This window comes from Acipenser ruthenus, chromosome 17, assembly GCF_902713425.1.
Source record: "Acipenser ruthenus chromosome 17, fAciRut3.2 maternal haplotype, whole genome shotgun sequence".
Classification (NCBI taxonomy): Eukaryota; Metazoa; Chordata; class Actinopteri; order Acipenseriformes; family Acipenseridae; genus Acipenser; species Acipenser ruthenus.
Window position 1 is genome coordinate 31,886,705 of NC_081205.1, and position 16,647 is coordinate 31,903,351.

A 16,647-nucleotide genomic window follows, 5' to 3' on the forward strand; every position below is an offset into this window, starting at 1 on the left:
GATTGCTTTCTTGCTATCAGCTATCCCATATTGAACCCTTTATAAAAGTTCACCATAGTAAGCACAGCAAAGTGCATTAAAGCATGGTAAGGCATAGGTAAGCTTTATAAAGAATAGCGAGTTATGGTAAAGCATATTAATAAACATGGCAATCCAGGGTAAACTATGGTAAATGCTGAGTATAACCAATGGAAAAGCATGAGGAAACTGCAAAATACCATGGTAAACTTTTATAAGGGTACACAATAAATAAATAATTAAATTGGGATGACTGCAGATATATTGAAAAAGACACCTGGCACTAAAGTTCAGTTGTACTCACACTGTAAAGCTACTGCAGCATTAACACTTGAGAATGACAAATTGAATGTTATTAAAAGTGTTTAATATGCAAGAAATGCGTGGCTCTGTCTGCAGCTACAGCGAAATACACTGATTTCTTTCTTTTTAAATTTGATGCATAGCAAAGGAAATCTTTTTCCCCCTCATATGCTTTCACAGTTTGCTTTGCATCTTTCTTGTCGCGGATCATTTTTGAAATGAAGGGTGAAACCAATGCTTTGTTGAAATGCAGGCTCCTTACTGATTGTGAAGACAATGATTCACTGAGTTGACAGCCAATAACTGTCCCTGCAACACAATTTTTTTTTTTACTGCTGTCAAATTATTTCTTTTGACAAATATGGAACAGTAACAGATTGCAATAGAAAATTCTACAAAACAAATGTATTGACATGTTTAAAATGGACATTTATGGAAAAAGGGCTTCAGTCATAAGAAAAAGATTTGCAGTTCTGGGACAGAGTTGTTTTTTTTGTGCTGGATGACTGAACAGAATATAATAATTCCAGGTTATGCTTTCTGCTGTGGTGTGTTATGGAGTTTCCATTAGATAACACTGTGGTCCTCGTTAGGTATCCTAGAGTACAGAACGTCCTTTCTGATTGAGTCGAGTTCTGCAGAAAGTGCTGTGCTGTCTGTATTAGGATGTGGGAGTTTCCACCCTGTGCCGGCCCCACACCACAGTGTTTTATTTAGTATTTAAATGTACTATCGAATTTAAAACTGGAATGTGCCATGATGCAGGACTTTATGAGCTAGCTGTCTGTTTCAATGCAGCATCAAATAAATAAAACACAATGACAATAGGAGGGCCGTCCAAGTGTAAACAGCCATGGGAATCTTCTCATGTGTGTTAATAACACAGCTGTCTTCCTCACTACTGTACAGGCATGCCTTTATTTTCATTCCACGCTTAATTTACAGTCCTGAACACAAACACCAGCAGGGGCTTGAAATGATGCAATTTGGGTTTCACATAAAACTGCACAAACTGGGGTTTCCCATGTAATGTCAGGACAGGGAAAACCATGGAAATGTCACAGCATTCAACGGCATTGCAAACACAGGTCACAGTCCTGGAGGGCGATTCCACTCCAGGTTTAACAGGTAAAATGATATAAGGAACCATTTGAGGTTTAATTGGTTCAATGAAACAATTTCGAACAGGGTTGGAACAAAGAGCAGGAGTGGCATTGCCCCCCAGGCCGTGATTGACCACCCCTGCACTAGACAATGGAGTTAATGTTGTTGGTAACCATGGCAACAGGGCTGTTTGGAACTGGTATGAACAACCGTTACACTATATTCACTTGAGGCTTTTTCAATAGAACCGACAAGTGTTCAATTAAGTAATTTGTTTAATTGAACCTATGCGTGTAATCAATGGTTTAGGGCAGTGCTTCTCAACCCTGGTCCTGGGAACCCACTTTCCTGCTGGTTTTTGCTCCAACTGAGCTCTCAATTACTTAATTGAACCCTTAATTTAACTATAATTTGCCTAATCAGAGATTTTTAATGATTTTAAACAGTTGGAGGTTCCAAGTTAAATATAAAATTATATATGGAACTTGAATTCTCCAACTTTTTGTAAGATAAACAATTAAAAAAAAAAGTCAAATTAAGCTAATTGTTAGTTCAGTTAAGGGTTCAATGAAGTAATTGAGAGCTCGGTTGGAACAAAAACCAGCAGGACAGTGGGTCCCCAGGACCAGGGTTGAGAAGCATTGGTTTAGGGAGCTAGTTGGAACAAGGTCCAGGCACGGGCTGGACTGAAAGAGCCTGGTATAATACAGGCATGCAGGACCAACCTATTTGTTTTGCTATTGCCAGTGTAAATGTTCTCAAAGTGTCAATGCAATTAATCATGTAAAAACGGGTTGCCAACTGTGCAATGCAGTGTTCTTCATTACAACTAATCAGTAACACGGTTTCAGGGGCCTGGGTCACTGGCAGTCATTGTTCTTGGAACGCCAAACAGAATATCTAATTTCAATGTTATTTTGAAATTGTCTGCCAAAACGTTTCCCCGCATTCCAGTAAGATGTATCCCTCCTCCGAAGAGAGACGTTTTAGTGACTATAAAGCAAGGCTGTAACACTGCCCAGTTAACTAAAAAATGCAGGTACAATTCACAATGAAACTAAATGCACTTTCCACTTAAAATGCTGCCTGTGAAGCCATCTGAAACTGATAAGTACCCCTGCGTTACACAATGCAATTTCCAGTTTATATACTTATGTATGTCTTACTCTTAATTACAAGCCACAGAAACAGGTTTCATGTATCTTTTATTTATTGGTATTTGTGAGCTCACAGTAAACATCTTTTTTTTTAAAAATAACATTTTTTATACACATTTACTATATACAACTGAATACTTTAAGGTATGTCTTTCCTTTTGCACAGCAAAGATATAACATGTATGCTTACAAGAACATTTATGGCGAGGGGTAATAGGACAATACTATTACCAAATTACAAAAATAAAACATTCAAACAAACTTCACAACAGTTATAATACTACTACTGCCAATAATAATAATAATAATAATAATAATATATAGAAAAACGGAATGTCTTGAATAAAGAAGCTAGTAATCGCGTTTTGTTGTGTGAATCATTTAGAAACATAGAACTGCACGTGACCCCGTCCCAAGGCAGGGTTATTTAAAGAATTTGGCATATCTCTAGGTAAACACTGTACCTTCACAAGTTCAACGCGTCTTTTCGTTCATTAAGAGGAGGATACGTGTGCGTGTGTGCGCGTTAATAAAAGTAGCTCTAAGTACTCCTCCATAAACACTTGCAGTCACCGGAAGGACACGCTTCTGTATTGCAGAAGTGTCGTACACGTCAGTTCTTTATTGTGAATGCTTCACAATATGGATTGCACATTATAAATACGACCCTTTAAAAAAAAAAAACACACAACACGAGGGGATAAAAAGCATGGTTGGAATGGGGCAGTTTTTTGTTAATATCAGCATGAAAAAAAACCACTTAAATGCAAATATTATAATAATAATAATAATAATAATAATAATAATAATAATAATAATAATAATAATAATAAATCATCATGCTATCTCTTGCTCTTTGACTTCCTCGAAGCCGTTGCAAAGTGAATTCGGATCCTGGTTACTGTCTATTGAAGATTCGCTCCCCGTGCTTTCCCCGGACAGTAACCGGGTGACTCTCAGGTCCGATTTCAGAGTCTGGACGTCATTACCAATGCACATTTCTCCCAGATCGCTGATTATCTGAGAAAGTTCTTGTTTACCATTGCCCAAGCAGTCGTCATCTGTGTCCAGAATGTCCTCGCACTCGAAATGTTTCGCTTTTTCCTCTTCCTCCTCCCCGAGAAGATCCTCGGTGATGGAGCCCAGTTTCGGTGCGCTCCGGCTCCGCTCCACTGGAGGTTTGTAATAACACTGTCCGTTTAAGAGCTTCCTGAGGGGGACCAGGGGGATTGTCTGCTCCCCTATCAGCTGCTGTTGCTGGTGCCGGGCATCGTCCCTGCGCTTAACCCTCTTAAACTCCGCCAGGGCTGTAGCCGAAGTCTGGTACAACAAAAGCGCCATGGCTTTAGCTTTCTCTGGTTTGGAGACGAGCACGGCGTGGCACCGCAGCATGACGGCTTTGTGCTTCATCTCGTGCCTGTAAATCCAGACGAAAATCCTGGGTAGCCTAGGGTCCGCAACGCAGTACGTTATCCGGTGCAACAGGTACAAGTGACCCGGTCTGCGCGCTTTGTCATCCACATGAACCATGCGGATCCCCTGGGAGCTGATGGTAAGTTTCATCTTGGTTCCGTTTTTGCCCATTTCGCTCTTGTTCCAGATCTTGCTCACTGCCACGTCCGTGCAGCCGTCTCCCTTGGACTGGATAGTGGTTGCGTTGCCCAGGTACAGCACCGTGTAAGTGGGGTCCTCGTTGGTGATACTCACTTTTTTCCTCTTGGATTTGAACATGCTTCCGACCCTGCTGAGAGCGCTCTCTGGGCAGGACTTTGCAAAGGACGTGAGTGCAGAGTAGTTGAGACTCGCCGCATAGCCCTTCGGCTTTGACTGCTTGTCGTCTTCGATTAGATCGAATTTATTTTTCTTCCACGGCAGCATTATACGTTGCTTGCAAATAAAGTGCTCTTGAAACCAACGCTACCACTACAATGTATTTGCGCCGGAAACTTAAAAGCATTCTCGCATTGACTCATTTATTTAGTTTTGCTGCTGCTGCTTTGATGAAATAATATTTTGCCACACAGTCGACAGCGATATTACTTCTTCTTTTTCTGGTTCAGGTCCGACCGACCTGCTCTGTGTAAATTGATGTTTGTGGTTGGCAAGATCAGCTGTAAATATACACTGGGTTGAACCATTAGCCTGATAAGGCAGGGGAGGCGGAGAAAACAGAGTGAAGCAGGAGAGTAAATGGCAAATTAAGCGCTCGACTCTTAAAGTGACAGTGTGCATACAGTTCCCTCCCGAATTGGTAATGGTATTAAATATCACCTCGGTATGTTTTCTAATGCAGAACAAAAAGTTATTTAATGTCGTTTAATTATATTATTTATTTATTTATTTATTTATTTTTGCAAATTAAAACGTTACATCTTTAGTATGCTTTTGTAAGTTGTTAAGCTAGCCTATTCAAGGGTTGAATGTTGTTTTATTTCGTTCAAAACAGCAATAGCTCAAAGAGAAATAGTGCAGCCCATTTAAAAACAGCCTAAAGAAGTGGCGTGTTTGATATTTAAATAAGACATTGCTTGTGTAAACATCAAATGCAGTGTTGTATTTATTTGATGCAATAATTAGTCAATTGGTGTAATAAACAGCAAGTCAGTCAGTCCATTAAAACGCGTTGTTTTCTTGTATGGGAGATAGTATGTCTGCACGTCTGCTTCTGCAACGTGTGCTTGTAATAATGACCAACATAAACTACAAAGATACAATTTGCAATGACACTGCCCCCACCCACACAAACAAAGTATATCATTTGAATTCGTCACAAGAAATTTAGTTATTTTTATTTATTCGAAAATGACGAAACAAAGATAGATCATTCCTGACGATACAGGACGCAGTAAATATGACGCAGTAAATAAAATCATTGCAAAGTAGCTCTTTGTAAAACAGTGTTACAATAAGATGCGCAAAATATGATCATTTTGACGCTATAGAGTCCGTTATTTTGTGTCCACTGCAGTATTAGTGTGTCCCGTCAAAAAAAAAAGTTAAAGTGTAATTAATTACTGCTGAAACGACACACATTGATTTGAACACGAGTATTCTTAAATCAAATGTAAATATGCAGCAGGATTTGGTTAGTGGATTTTACTTTTACATTTTGTTAAACACTGCCATCTGCAGGAGAGCTGGTGCAAAAGCAACTAGATTAAGGAGTTGCACTGTTCCTCTGTTCCTCCTCTCGTTCATAAATGTTCTTCTGTTCTAATGTCCGCTGTCAGATTTTATGATCCTTTGTTCCTAACAACCCCCGGTAGTTGTAGTGTAATTTCGAGCTACAGCAGGAGCTGGAAATGGACGAGACTGGTGGAGCACATCTTAATGCACACGTTTGCTTTCGTCTAGCATCTTAAAGGCGCTGTACATAGCAGTGATAAAACAGAGCATGTTACTGGCATCTGCATAACAGACCTACAGCAGCACCCCAACCAAATACCTACATGATAGATCTGATACCAGGTTACAGTATAGAGAAATGCTATCGAAGGGTTTAATTGGCTTCCCTTCATGTTGCGAAGCAGGGGAGTGCAAAGCTGGCCAGATCTTTGTGCCAACCGTGCTCTAAGTAGTTTAATTAAACCAATCAAACCTCCACCCAGGCCGATTTATACATTCCATTTGACCTGTTAAACCGGGGAGTGGAATGGGCCTCCAGGATCAGAATTGGACCCGCCTGTTCCAGGGCTCTGACGGAGCATGACAAGCTGAGAGATTGGCCGGCCATTTAAGGGGAATGGACCCCATGTCACGCTGAGCTTTGTAAGTCAACAATAAAATTGAAAAATAAAAATGTGAATAATTGAATAGCTCAGCCCCTTGAAGCCTGATAGGGGAGTTCTGCTGACACACTTGAAGCCACGCTGAAAGAAGAAAGATACAGTATTTCAGAAGGATCTCTTTCTTTTCTTATATCCTTGCGAAGGGCCACTGGGGGTCCCCTGGGGGTCCCCTGGAGCTGCAGTAGGGTAAGGTGCAGCTGACAGCTCTGACAGACAGCAGCGTGGAGTGTGAGAGCAGACAGACAGAGGTGGAGCTGCTTGGGGAGAGTGCTGTTAGGCTCGCTTATCAATACACAGCCAGGCAGGGCGCAGTAAACACTGCTGATGGGCTTCCCTGAGCTGGCTTGACAGACTATTTAACTGCTAATGATTTGAGCATTTCCATGATGTTCCCATTGGAAAGCACCAATTACAGGGCTGAGTGTACTGTAACAGAACCAGATTCTTGTTATAGACTGAGGTGTTTCGATGAATTATTATGCATCAGTCCATATCCGTGTGTCAGAATCCTGCAAGACTGGGGCAGCTGTTTCCTCAGCTCGCCCGGTACTGAGAGCTCTAGGTCGATTCGTACAGCTATGGCCAAAAGATTTGCATCACCCTATTGAATTAACAAATGCTGCTCACTGGAACAGCTGCAGATCGTGCTGATCGTGCTGAGCAGAGGTGTCTGCTGCACTGGTGTCACTGCTTGAAACACGAGGCAGGCCGGGGATATTGCATGCAAAAACACAACACAGAAGGATAAGACAATAGACCCGTGCTGGCAGTCTGCCCACAGTCAATTTATTCTATTATAATATTACATCTGTATTCTGCTTCAGCAATCCATGGCATAAAAATGAACACACACACACACAGTGCCCACGGTGCTAAATCATATTTGGGATTTCATCATGATGTGAACTGGGGGGTGAAACAGAGACCCAGCTGGAAACCCGAGGTGAAAGGCTGGTGTAGTCATCCATAGAAAAATAATATATATTTTTTAACAGAAACAGGGCGGTGTTCGACACATACCTCAGTGTGACACATAGCACCCCTAAAGGCAGGACCATGAACTGAAGTCATTGTATTTTATCTTGCTCTTAATTGTATTAATACTAGTACTGTGATTCTTGAAATATATTTTTTGTTTACGACTGTAAGTCGCCCTGGATAAGGGCATCTGCTAATAATAAATAAATAAATAAATAAATAAATAAATAAATAATAACTAGATGGTAACTTTACAAGTAAAGTTGTGGGGCTCGCTTTATCTGGGAAAGTGGTCAAAGGGGCTGATTTGTGTCAAAAGTCACATTGTTTACTAATTGTCTCATGCTTAGAATGTGCTAGAATTTGAAATGTCTCAAAGTTCTATGACAGTTAATTCAACAGTGGGAAGTAGCCTACTGAAAGAAGTTGATGCGGTTACTAAAACAGCTGGACCTCTTGATTGGTAGACGCTATTCCAGTTTTGATTTCACATTTGAATAGCTGAGAAGGAGAGGAAGATTTCATTGTTGGGGAAGTGGTCAAAACGGCAGTTATTTCTAAAAGTTCACAGAAAACGTAGTTGATGCGGTTACTGAAACAGGTGTACCTCTTGATTGGTAAAAGTTATTTCTGTTTTGATTTCAGATTTGAATAGCACTGAAGTAGAGGAAGATTCCATACAAACATGGCTCAAAGGGTGACTGCAAGAAATACTCGCCGCGGTGTAAAGACTTTAAGTATATTTACTGACGTGCACAGATGTGAGGAAAAGACTTCAAACGTGAAGTTACATTTTGCAAGGGACTGCAGCAGTGATAGGTTATAATAATAATAATAATAATAATAATAATAATAATAATAATAATAATAATAATCGTCTCTTACTTGCGCCACTGTCACCCAAAGGGGCGACACAAAATAATGTTGTATAAATTGTTTCTTTTGTTCAAGTTATTACCGTCATTATTATTAGCACAATAATATACAGACGACTGTCGCACAACCTTCCCTAACCCCTGGGCAAAATATAGAGCTTTGACATTTAGAGTTGAACAGCTATTGTCGGTTATTATTATTATTATTATTATTATTATTATTATTATTATTATTAATACATAGAAAACTGCTGTGTGCTTAGGACAATGTATACAGATATTTATGTATCTCACTTGTGATATTTTACCCATTAAACGCGTAAATAACCTATGCCTCTTTAACCATTTGTGTGATATCAGCTGTCACTAGTAGGCCTATTAGGGTAGAGCATTTTAATTATTCAAACTCGGAGATTATTTAACAGACTGTGAATTCGTTAGCAAGCAAGACAGTCATGCGTTTGAAATTACTTCTGATATTGTAAAGTTAACTATGTGTTTTCTACATTTCAATGGGAACTAATTTCCTTCACTACCGCTGCTCAGCACGGTACTCTAAATACAGAACACGATGTATACTATTACTCACGCAAGAGGAGGGGGCAGTTTATATGGAATCTCCAATTTAATGGTCATTGTAATGTGTTTTTTTATTGTGTTCCACGTAGCCATAATAAACAGAGTAATATAACACTGTTTAAACTGCACGTTTATTTGTGGTGGACATTTTGCTTTATAATTAAGTAGCTTAAATTCGTGTTTACCTTTGGTCTGATATTGGTATGTTCCATGTCTCTTCCTTCCTGTTTGTGGTCAACAGCACTGGCATGCTTTCCTGTGTTGTGGCTGGATATAGTTGAAGCGAGTTGCACTTTCTTTGTTAAAGTTTCTGGGGTTATGGGACCGGTGTTGAATTTTAAAATAAAGTAAACAAATATGGGAAAGAAGAAAAGCGGCGCCGGTGGAAGTACGGGCTTAGGCAGGGCCTTGATCAAAGAGAGACAGCTTGCAGGTCGGAGCCACAAGAAAACGGGGTCCTGGGTAGGTGGTTTCATAATATATATATATATATATATATATATATATATATATATATATATATATATATTCTTTTTTTAAATTTTTTATCATGACCGCTCTCTCATGGAAGCAGCAAGGTATGCTTGATACTGTAAAGCTACTAAATGATGCTACTGTATTACTGTGAATTCAACAAGTCTGCGGATGCGTCAGCTCTCGTTACATTCTAACATACTGACAGTGCCATTGATAACAGCCCGTAACACATATTTGTATCCCTTCAGTTTATTTAAGAATTGGGAAGACGTGTGCACTTTTATTTTGTGTTAACAATACAGCACCCCTGTGTTTCTCCTCACAGCTCCACACGTGTGAGCTGAACGACGGGTATGACTGGGGTCGGCTTAACCTGCAGTCTGTAACGGAACAGAATTCTCTGGATGAATTCCTGGCCACAGCTGAACTTGCAGGAACCGAGTTTGTTGCTGGTAAGAAACTTTGTGTATGTGTGTGCGTGCAGTCTAGGGTAAGGTTTCAGAGAAGCAGTGAGCACACATCTAAAGAGCTGTTTGTTTGTGGGGGAAACAATGTGAAATCTAAAAGGTGAAAACTGTAACTGCCTTGAATCTTGTCCAGATTGTTATCATTGACTCTGAACTTCCTAAAGACCTTTCAAAATTGCATTTGCACATTATCCAATAATAATAGTAAAAGAATTGTATACACGTTCTACAAATATTTACGATATGCAATTATGAGGGTTTACTGTTTGTGTAAAATTAATTGCGGTGGGAAACTCACTTAGTCCCGCTTTTGTATTTAGAGAAGCTCAATATCAAGTTTGTTCCTGCGGAGGCCAGAAGCGGCCTGCTGACAGCAGAGGAGAGCCAAAGAATCAAAGAGCTTCACGAGGAGAACAAGCATTTCCTCAGAATACCCCGCAGGTAACACATGACAAACAGGGGTGGCAGCAATTCCTTTTAATCCATTCCGTTTCCTTTTTAAAATCAATTAAAAACAAATTCCCAATCCCCATTCCCTTTAAATCAACTCCTAAGAAAGCGCTTTGCAGGAATTGGAATTTTAAAAAAGAAATTGACCCCAGTCCTGACTGGGTTGCATTAGATTGTGCCTCCCAGGGTTTGCTTTGCTCAAAGGGGATGGGGGGGATGGGATGGGATGGGGGGGGGGGGGGGGATGGGATGGGATGGGGGGGGGGGGGGGATGGGATGGGATGGGATGGGGGGGGGGGGGGGGAGGGGGAGGGGGAGCAGCTGTAATAATGTTTCTTTCTTTCTTTCTTCTCTTCAGACCGTATTGGGATGAGAACACAAGCGCTGAGGTGCTCCAGCACGCAGAGAGAGACAGCTTTCTGTTGTGGAGGCGACAGCTTGTACTGTGAGTACCTACACTGTATACGACCAGAGCCTGGGAATAGGTGAAAACAGGTACTCTTATTCTTCAGTTTGGAGTATGCAGATATTAAAAGCTGCTGCTGCTTCCTGGTACTTGATCACTCCAAAGGTCTAGCTACTGTGCAATCAGACCATATAGCCTACAGCAACAGGCATGGAAATACAACTCATATTGCATATTAGTTTCACCCGTTCAATCAGGAATGGATCAAGCTACTATGCAGTGGGAGTCTTATTTCCATACCTGAACAAAGGCACCAGTGCAGAACATTTTATTCAGTTGTATTTGAAATGTTTGCATGTCCTGGATTAAAAAAACAAGTGAAGATCCAGACAGTTCGACCCTGAATGCTTGAATGTAATTAAGCACTGCAGACGTAGACCACGTTACCTGATGATGTGTTTTCTTTGTTTAGACTGGAGGAGCAGCAGACACTGATTCTAACCCCTTTTGAAAGGAATCTGGATTTCTGGAGGCAGCTCTGGAGAGTAATTGAGAGAAGGTGAGGACGGCACAAGAAAGCTTTTCTCCTTGCGTTCTTCTCCACTATCTAGTAGTGAAAGGGCAGGAATGGGTGAAACTGCTGTGCAACAGGAGTCTTATTTCCATCCCTGATGTTATAGCAAGAAAAATGTCCCTGTGAATATCACAATATATGCTTATTTATTCCATTGAATTGTGAGCTTAATTTTCTTATTGTTTTACAGCGACGTAGTAGTTCAAATTCTCGATGCCCGAAACCCCCTGCTGTTCAGAAGTCTTGATTTGGTAAGTTGGCCAGACTGATTTGAGATTGTTCACAGTAATACAAGGCACCTCTGTATAGAATGGCAAAGGTTACTTAAGGAAGAAACAAAAGTTTTGTTTCATGCCTTTTGATGATAACACTTTAGAGTACCTAGGGTATCATTGAATTGAATTGTGATCCTTTGGCGCCTTCCAGGAATGTTACGTCAAAGAGGTGTCTGAAGAGAAGGAGAACATGCTGCTGCTTAACAAAGCGGACCTGCTGACCCGGGAGCAGCGGCGGGTGTGGGCGAGGCACTTCGAGAAGGAGGGAGTCCGCGCCGTCTTCTGGTCAGCGCTGGCTGAGGGCATAAGGCTGGATGCTGAAGAAAAGGTATGCTGCATTGCTGTTTAAATGAAACAACCCACTAAGGACTATTTATTTAACATACATTCATGAACACACACAGACATACAACTATTAGAGCCACCTGCTACCAGAGTTGTGTTTTTTGGTGGTGTTGCCACAGGAACTGATTTCATAAACAAACATCCTTTTTAATCTTTCTGTAATTGTACTTTTCCAGCCAGCGTTAATTAAACTATACTTTGTGACTGCTTATTAAAACTTCGATTTGGCTATACTAGGAGCATGAATCGACTCGTGAGGATCTTTTTTTTTTTTTTTTTTTTTAGCATATGAACGTAAATAGGAAATAGTCTTGAGGATTTTATTGCACTCTTACTTGTGATCTATTCAGGGAGAGGAGCTTGAAGGGATCACGGAAGAACAGAGTGATCGTGAAGGGGAAGAAGACGAAGATGGGGATTTTGAAAATCAAAGCAAGAGGAGCCGAGCGCGACTCAAGAAGGCTGAGCAGTCAGGGAGTGTGGCGGCAGGTCTGGAGGGTAGCCCAGCAGCCCCTGAGGAGGACGAGGACAGTGAAGCCTTTGAGGACTGTGTGGAGGAAGGGGACTGGCAAACCTGTTCTGAAGACCAGGACTCTGAGGACTCTGAGAGCACAGAGAACATGGAGGAGGCCTCCAGCACTGCCAGGCCCTATAAGAAAGCACTGCGAAACTCCAGCCGCCTGCTACAGAAAGAAGAGTTACTGGAGATCTTTAAAGCAGTACACACAGGGACCAGGGTCAAAGAGGGCCAGATTACTGTGGGCTTGGTGAGTGTTTACTGAAATGATCAAATATTTAGGGCTTGTGTTGAATTAGTTCTCTCCTGGCTGTCAATGGTGGCCCAACACCATTAAATCAGAGCTTTCCTCCAGCTCTGACTTTACGGCCCACTGGCATATGAAGAAATCATATTAAATATAAAAAAAAGTACTGGAAACAATAGCAGTGTATTCCCAATTACCTACTGCTACACTGTTGGACAACCATCTGAAACATGATGTGATCTGATTTTTACCATTTTTTATTCTGTTATTTTGTAAAGGTGGGGTATCCTAATGTAGGGAAGAGTTCCACAATCAACACTATTCTAAGGAACAAGAAGGTTTCAGTGTCTGCAACTCCAGGGCACACAAAGCACTTTCAGGTAATATCGTTTCTTGTGAAACCTTTCTAACAGTTTACACACTGTGCTTGCAGATAGAGTGAAAGAGTTACTTATGCTTTCTGTGATCTAGATTATCATCTTTTTGCAGAAGCAGCCCAATGACGCACCAGCTGTGTGAACTTTATTTAATAGTGCGTATTATGCATTTTTTGATTAACAAAAAAAAATACTGTGATGCCTCTAGCAGGTGTACCAAGGGAGTAAAAATATATTGAATAAATAATTCACAAGTTTGTGCAGCTTGTGTATTCTCCTCTTCCCACAAAGTAATCTGTGCTGGACTTGTGTAAATCCACAGATTCAGTATAGATTCAGCTATCAAATGGGAGCTAATTGCAGGCATCTTGGAACCAACTAGCAACCCCTAAAGAAGCAGTTATCAGGAGCTAAAGAGTCTGCAAATCACAGTATTCGCTCCTCATTACCCAAAGCGGTGTCTTCCAGTTTAGGGGTTTCTCAACACAGGGAAGCTCCTTGATACATTAGGTTCCTGTGATTGCCGTGCAGCCAGGATGCCAGACACCGTTATCAGAAGAAGCCTCACGAGCGAGTAACAGAACGACGTGGATTGTGTGTTTTGTGCTTAGACCCTGTACGTGGAGCCTGGTCTGTGTCTGTGCGACTGCCCTGGCCTGGTGATGCCCTCCTTTGTATCCACGAAAGCCGAGATGACCTGCTGCGGAATCCTGCCTATAGACCAGATGAGGGACCACGTGCCTCCCATTTCTTTGATATCCTATCCAAAGTTGTTGTTTTGAATTGACCATTCACAGTACAGTACAGTACAGTTTTCGGAGGTGGTTGTTACTTCTGGTTTTCCGATCTTTTGTGAACACAGGTATGCCAATAAGCACCATCCCTATCGCATGTAGACCAGTGACACTTAATTTTAATAAAGGGGTCTATTTAAATTTTGCTTTCCTTTAACTGTTTGTCCTTTTTGTATACAATACAAATACTATGTTTAGTTTCAATAGTGTTATTGCGGCTGTGTTTGGATCCTTGATATATATATTTTTTAATGGATTCAAAATACGGGGAAGAGTTTCAACAGCAGCCTGCTGTGGTGCGCTGTCAATGTTGTAATTGCAATATTACTTACTGGCCTTAATAAATCCCTTTCTCAAAGTTAAAATACCTCTGAGGCACGTTGAGGGTATGCAGAATTATTTTGACAACGTTAACTTTTTCTTCCGATGTTCCTTAACTGTACCACGTGTGCCAGCATATTCCACGACACGTGCTAGAGGCCACTTACGGGATTAACATCATCAGGCCACGAGAAGATGAGGATCCAGACCGCACGCCCACCGCCGAGGAGTTTCTCACAGCGTATGGGTGTACGTTTTTATTGTGCTTCTCGTTAGTTGGAAGGATTGCACGAGAATGCATTATGATATTGTCATATCACTTTTTACAGATTGTGTGAAATCCCCATAATTTGTTGGATTTTATAGAGATGTGAGAAGCTACAATCCCTTCTTATTGCTGGGCGAGGCAAGGAGTGGCTTCTCTGTTTAAAGTTGAACTTCTTAGGAGGTGCCTTGTGATTTGACTGGGCAAGATCACAAAACAGTGTCAGCCTCTTTAAAACTATGAGGAGGTTTTCCACACCAATGATGTCCAAGACGACCCTCGGGCAGAGTAAATCCACTCGGCTAATGTGCCGCTCAAATAAGAGCCAGGCTGGAATCTAACCTCCTTTGTGTGTATTGAGCCACCAGAGTGGCCCCTATGCGACCCACATGATTTGAATGTGTGTAGGATCTAATCGACAGTATTGAGAGAGATGCCAGAGAGAAAGAGAGAGCTCTATCCACAGCATTTACACTCCATTTCATATTGGTTGTTCCTTTTAGATATGAGGGGGTTCATGACTGCTCATGGGCAGCCTGACCAGCCCAGATCGGCCCGCTACATCCTGAAGGATTATGTTAACGTGAGTTACTTTAGTCTGTTTCGATGTTTTCTAGAATATCGTATCGGGTGCTGCTCAATACAAGCCAATATCCACCCTACCTTTTAAATATACAGAATAATATACAGAAATGACACATAGGCAGGGATAGAAATAAGGCTTGCATTGCATAGCGGCATGATTCATTCCTGGTTTCACTATGAATTGAACCAGACAGACCTGAGCTTGTTACCTGTACGCCGGGGCTGATAAAGCTTGTGATAAAATCTGGAATAGGTGAAACTGCTGTGCCATAGGAGTGTTCTTTCCATCCCAAGTATGGCTATATTTGGTACAAGCCATTTGATACAAACTATCTGGTGCAAATAAGTTTCTTATCAATTCAATATCGGAGGGTACTATATATCATACTTATGTTTTCGATAGAGAATGGGATAAGATGATCTTGAACAAGCCCCTCATGAAACAATGTTTTGACAATGCACATAAAACCTATCCATATCTATCTATTCAAAACATAATAAGTCTTTGTTATTGTTTTTTTTTTTTTTTCCCCAATTATTAGGGGAAGCTTTTATACTGTCATCCTCCACCCCACATAAAAGCCAGTGATTTTCAGCCCCAGCACGACAAGAAAATAAACGATGAAGAGGAGCAAGGTGCCACGAGGACTGGCAAGCCCCTGAAAGTGAAGAGAATCGAGAACACTGTGGATAAGAATTTCTTCCACCAGGCAAGTTTTTCTAACAATGTGGTGTTTTACTGCCAGATCTGCAGTGGTTTTCACAGTCTGTGTGCGTGCAGTAAATATCAAAATAACAATAAAAATGAAAATATGGGTAGATACTCCTCTGCCCTGTACTTTAGTGTTTTTTTTATTTATTTATATTTTATCACGAATTAACTATTAATGACAGGTGAAAATGAAGCTCTTCTCTTTATCCTGGTAAGCAAAACAGACAGTGATGATGAGAGAGTTTCCTGGTTATACTCTGCAATCTGCAATACAAACGTGTGTGTGTGTGTGTGTTGCTGCTTCTCTTGCATGCAGTGTTTGCAGCTGTCGAATCGTGGTCTGTAAAGGGATGCTAACCCCCTGCATTGCCTCTCGCAGGAGAATGTCCGTGCGCTGACCAAGGGCGTTCAGTCAGTCATGGGCTACAAACCGGGAAATATGCCAGCGGCACCTGGAGCCAGCGTGGAAAGCATGGCAGGAAAGCCTTGGAAAAAACACGGCAACAGGAACAAAAAAGAGAAAGTGCGCAGGCTCAACAAACACCTGGATGCCTGACCTTTCACAGCACCTGCGATGAGACTGCATCAGAAAGACAGCACGGGGAAGCGGTGCTCCAGTCTACTAATGACAGTGTTCATGACCTGCGCAATAACATGCGTTATTGAAGCAAATTATTCAGCCTGCAGCTGGTTATTTTAAAACTTGCTACTTTCAATTTGAAGTTAAAAAAACAAACACACATGAATCTATTTTCTATTTTTAAATCGTGGTGTTTTTACAGTGTGATGAATTTATTCTAGTGTTTGAACTTGCTGGTTCCTATACAATAACATTTGTGTGTCCTGTTGACATTACAGGTTAACTGTTAAATATGTGTAGGTCTTAACAGATTTAAAGAAAACAAAAAAAACAGTGAACATTCTGTATTAAGACAGGAAATAAACCAAAACTATTGAAATTGAACTTAACCATCAAAAGAAGTCTGGTGTCGACTGCTTGTGGCTTTTGACACATATTGTGTATTCCTGCTAT

At 41.0% G+C, this 16,647-nt stretch overlaps 2 protein-coding genes across 2 annotated transcripts; one reads left to right on the plus strand and one right to left on the minus strand.

The window, feature by feature from the left end:
• Nucleotides 1–2,613: 2,613 nt before the first annotated feature.
• LOC117423182 (protein FAM43A-like) lies at nucleotides 2,614–4,702 on the minus strand. The gene has a single exon (XM_034038671.3). It carries the CDS (start codon nucleotides 4,458–4,460, stop codon nucleotides 3,420–3,422), a length of 1,041 nt encoding a protein of 346 aa, XP_033894562.3. The 5' UTR covers nucleotides 4,461–4,702; the 3' UTR covers nucleotides 2,614–3,419.
• A 4,002-nt stretch (nucleotides 4,703–8,704) lies between these two features.
• LOC117423012 (large subunit GTPase 1 homolog) lies at nucleotides 8,705–16,595 on the plus strand. Its single transcript, XM_034038343.3, has 14 exons — nucleotides 8,705–9,264; nucleotides 9,605–9,731; nucleotides 10,067–10,187; nucleotides 10,555–10,641; nucleotides 11,075–11,161; nucleotides 11,367–11,427; nucleotides 11,603–11,779; nucleotides 12,147–12,563; nucleotides 12,839–12,940; nucleotides 13,549–13,692; nucleotides 14,178–14,301; nucleotides 14,821–14,900; nucleotides 15,445–15,612; nucleotides 15,994–16,595. Exons 1-14 carry the CDS (start codon nucleotides 9,160–9,162, stop codon nucleotides 16,168–16,170), a joined length of 1,977 nt encoding a protein of 658 aa, XP_033894234.3. The 5' UTR covers nucleotides 8,705–9,159; the 3' UTR covers nucleotides 16,171–16,595.
• Nucleotides 16,596–16,647: the final 52 nt, after the last annotated feature.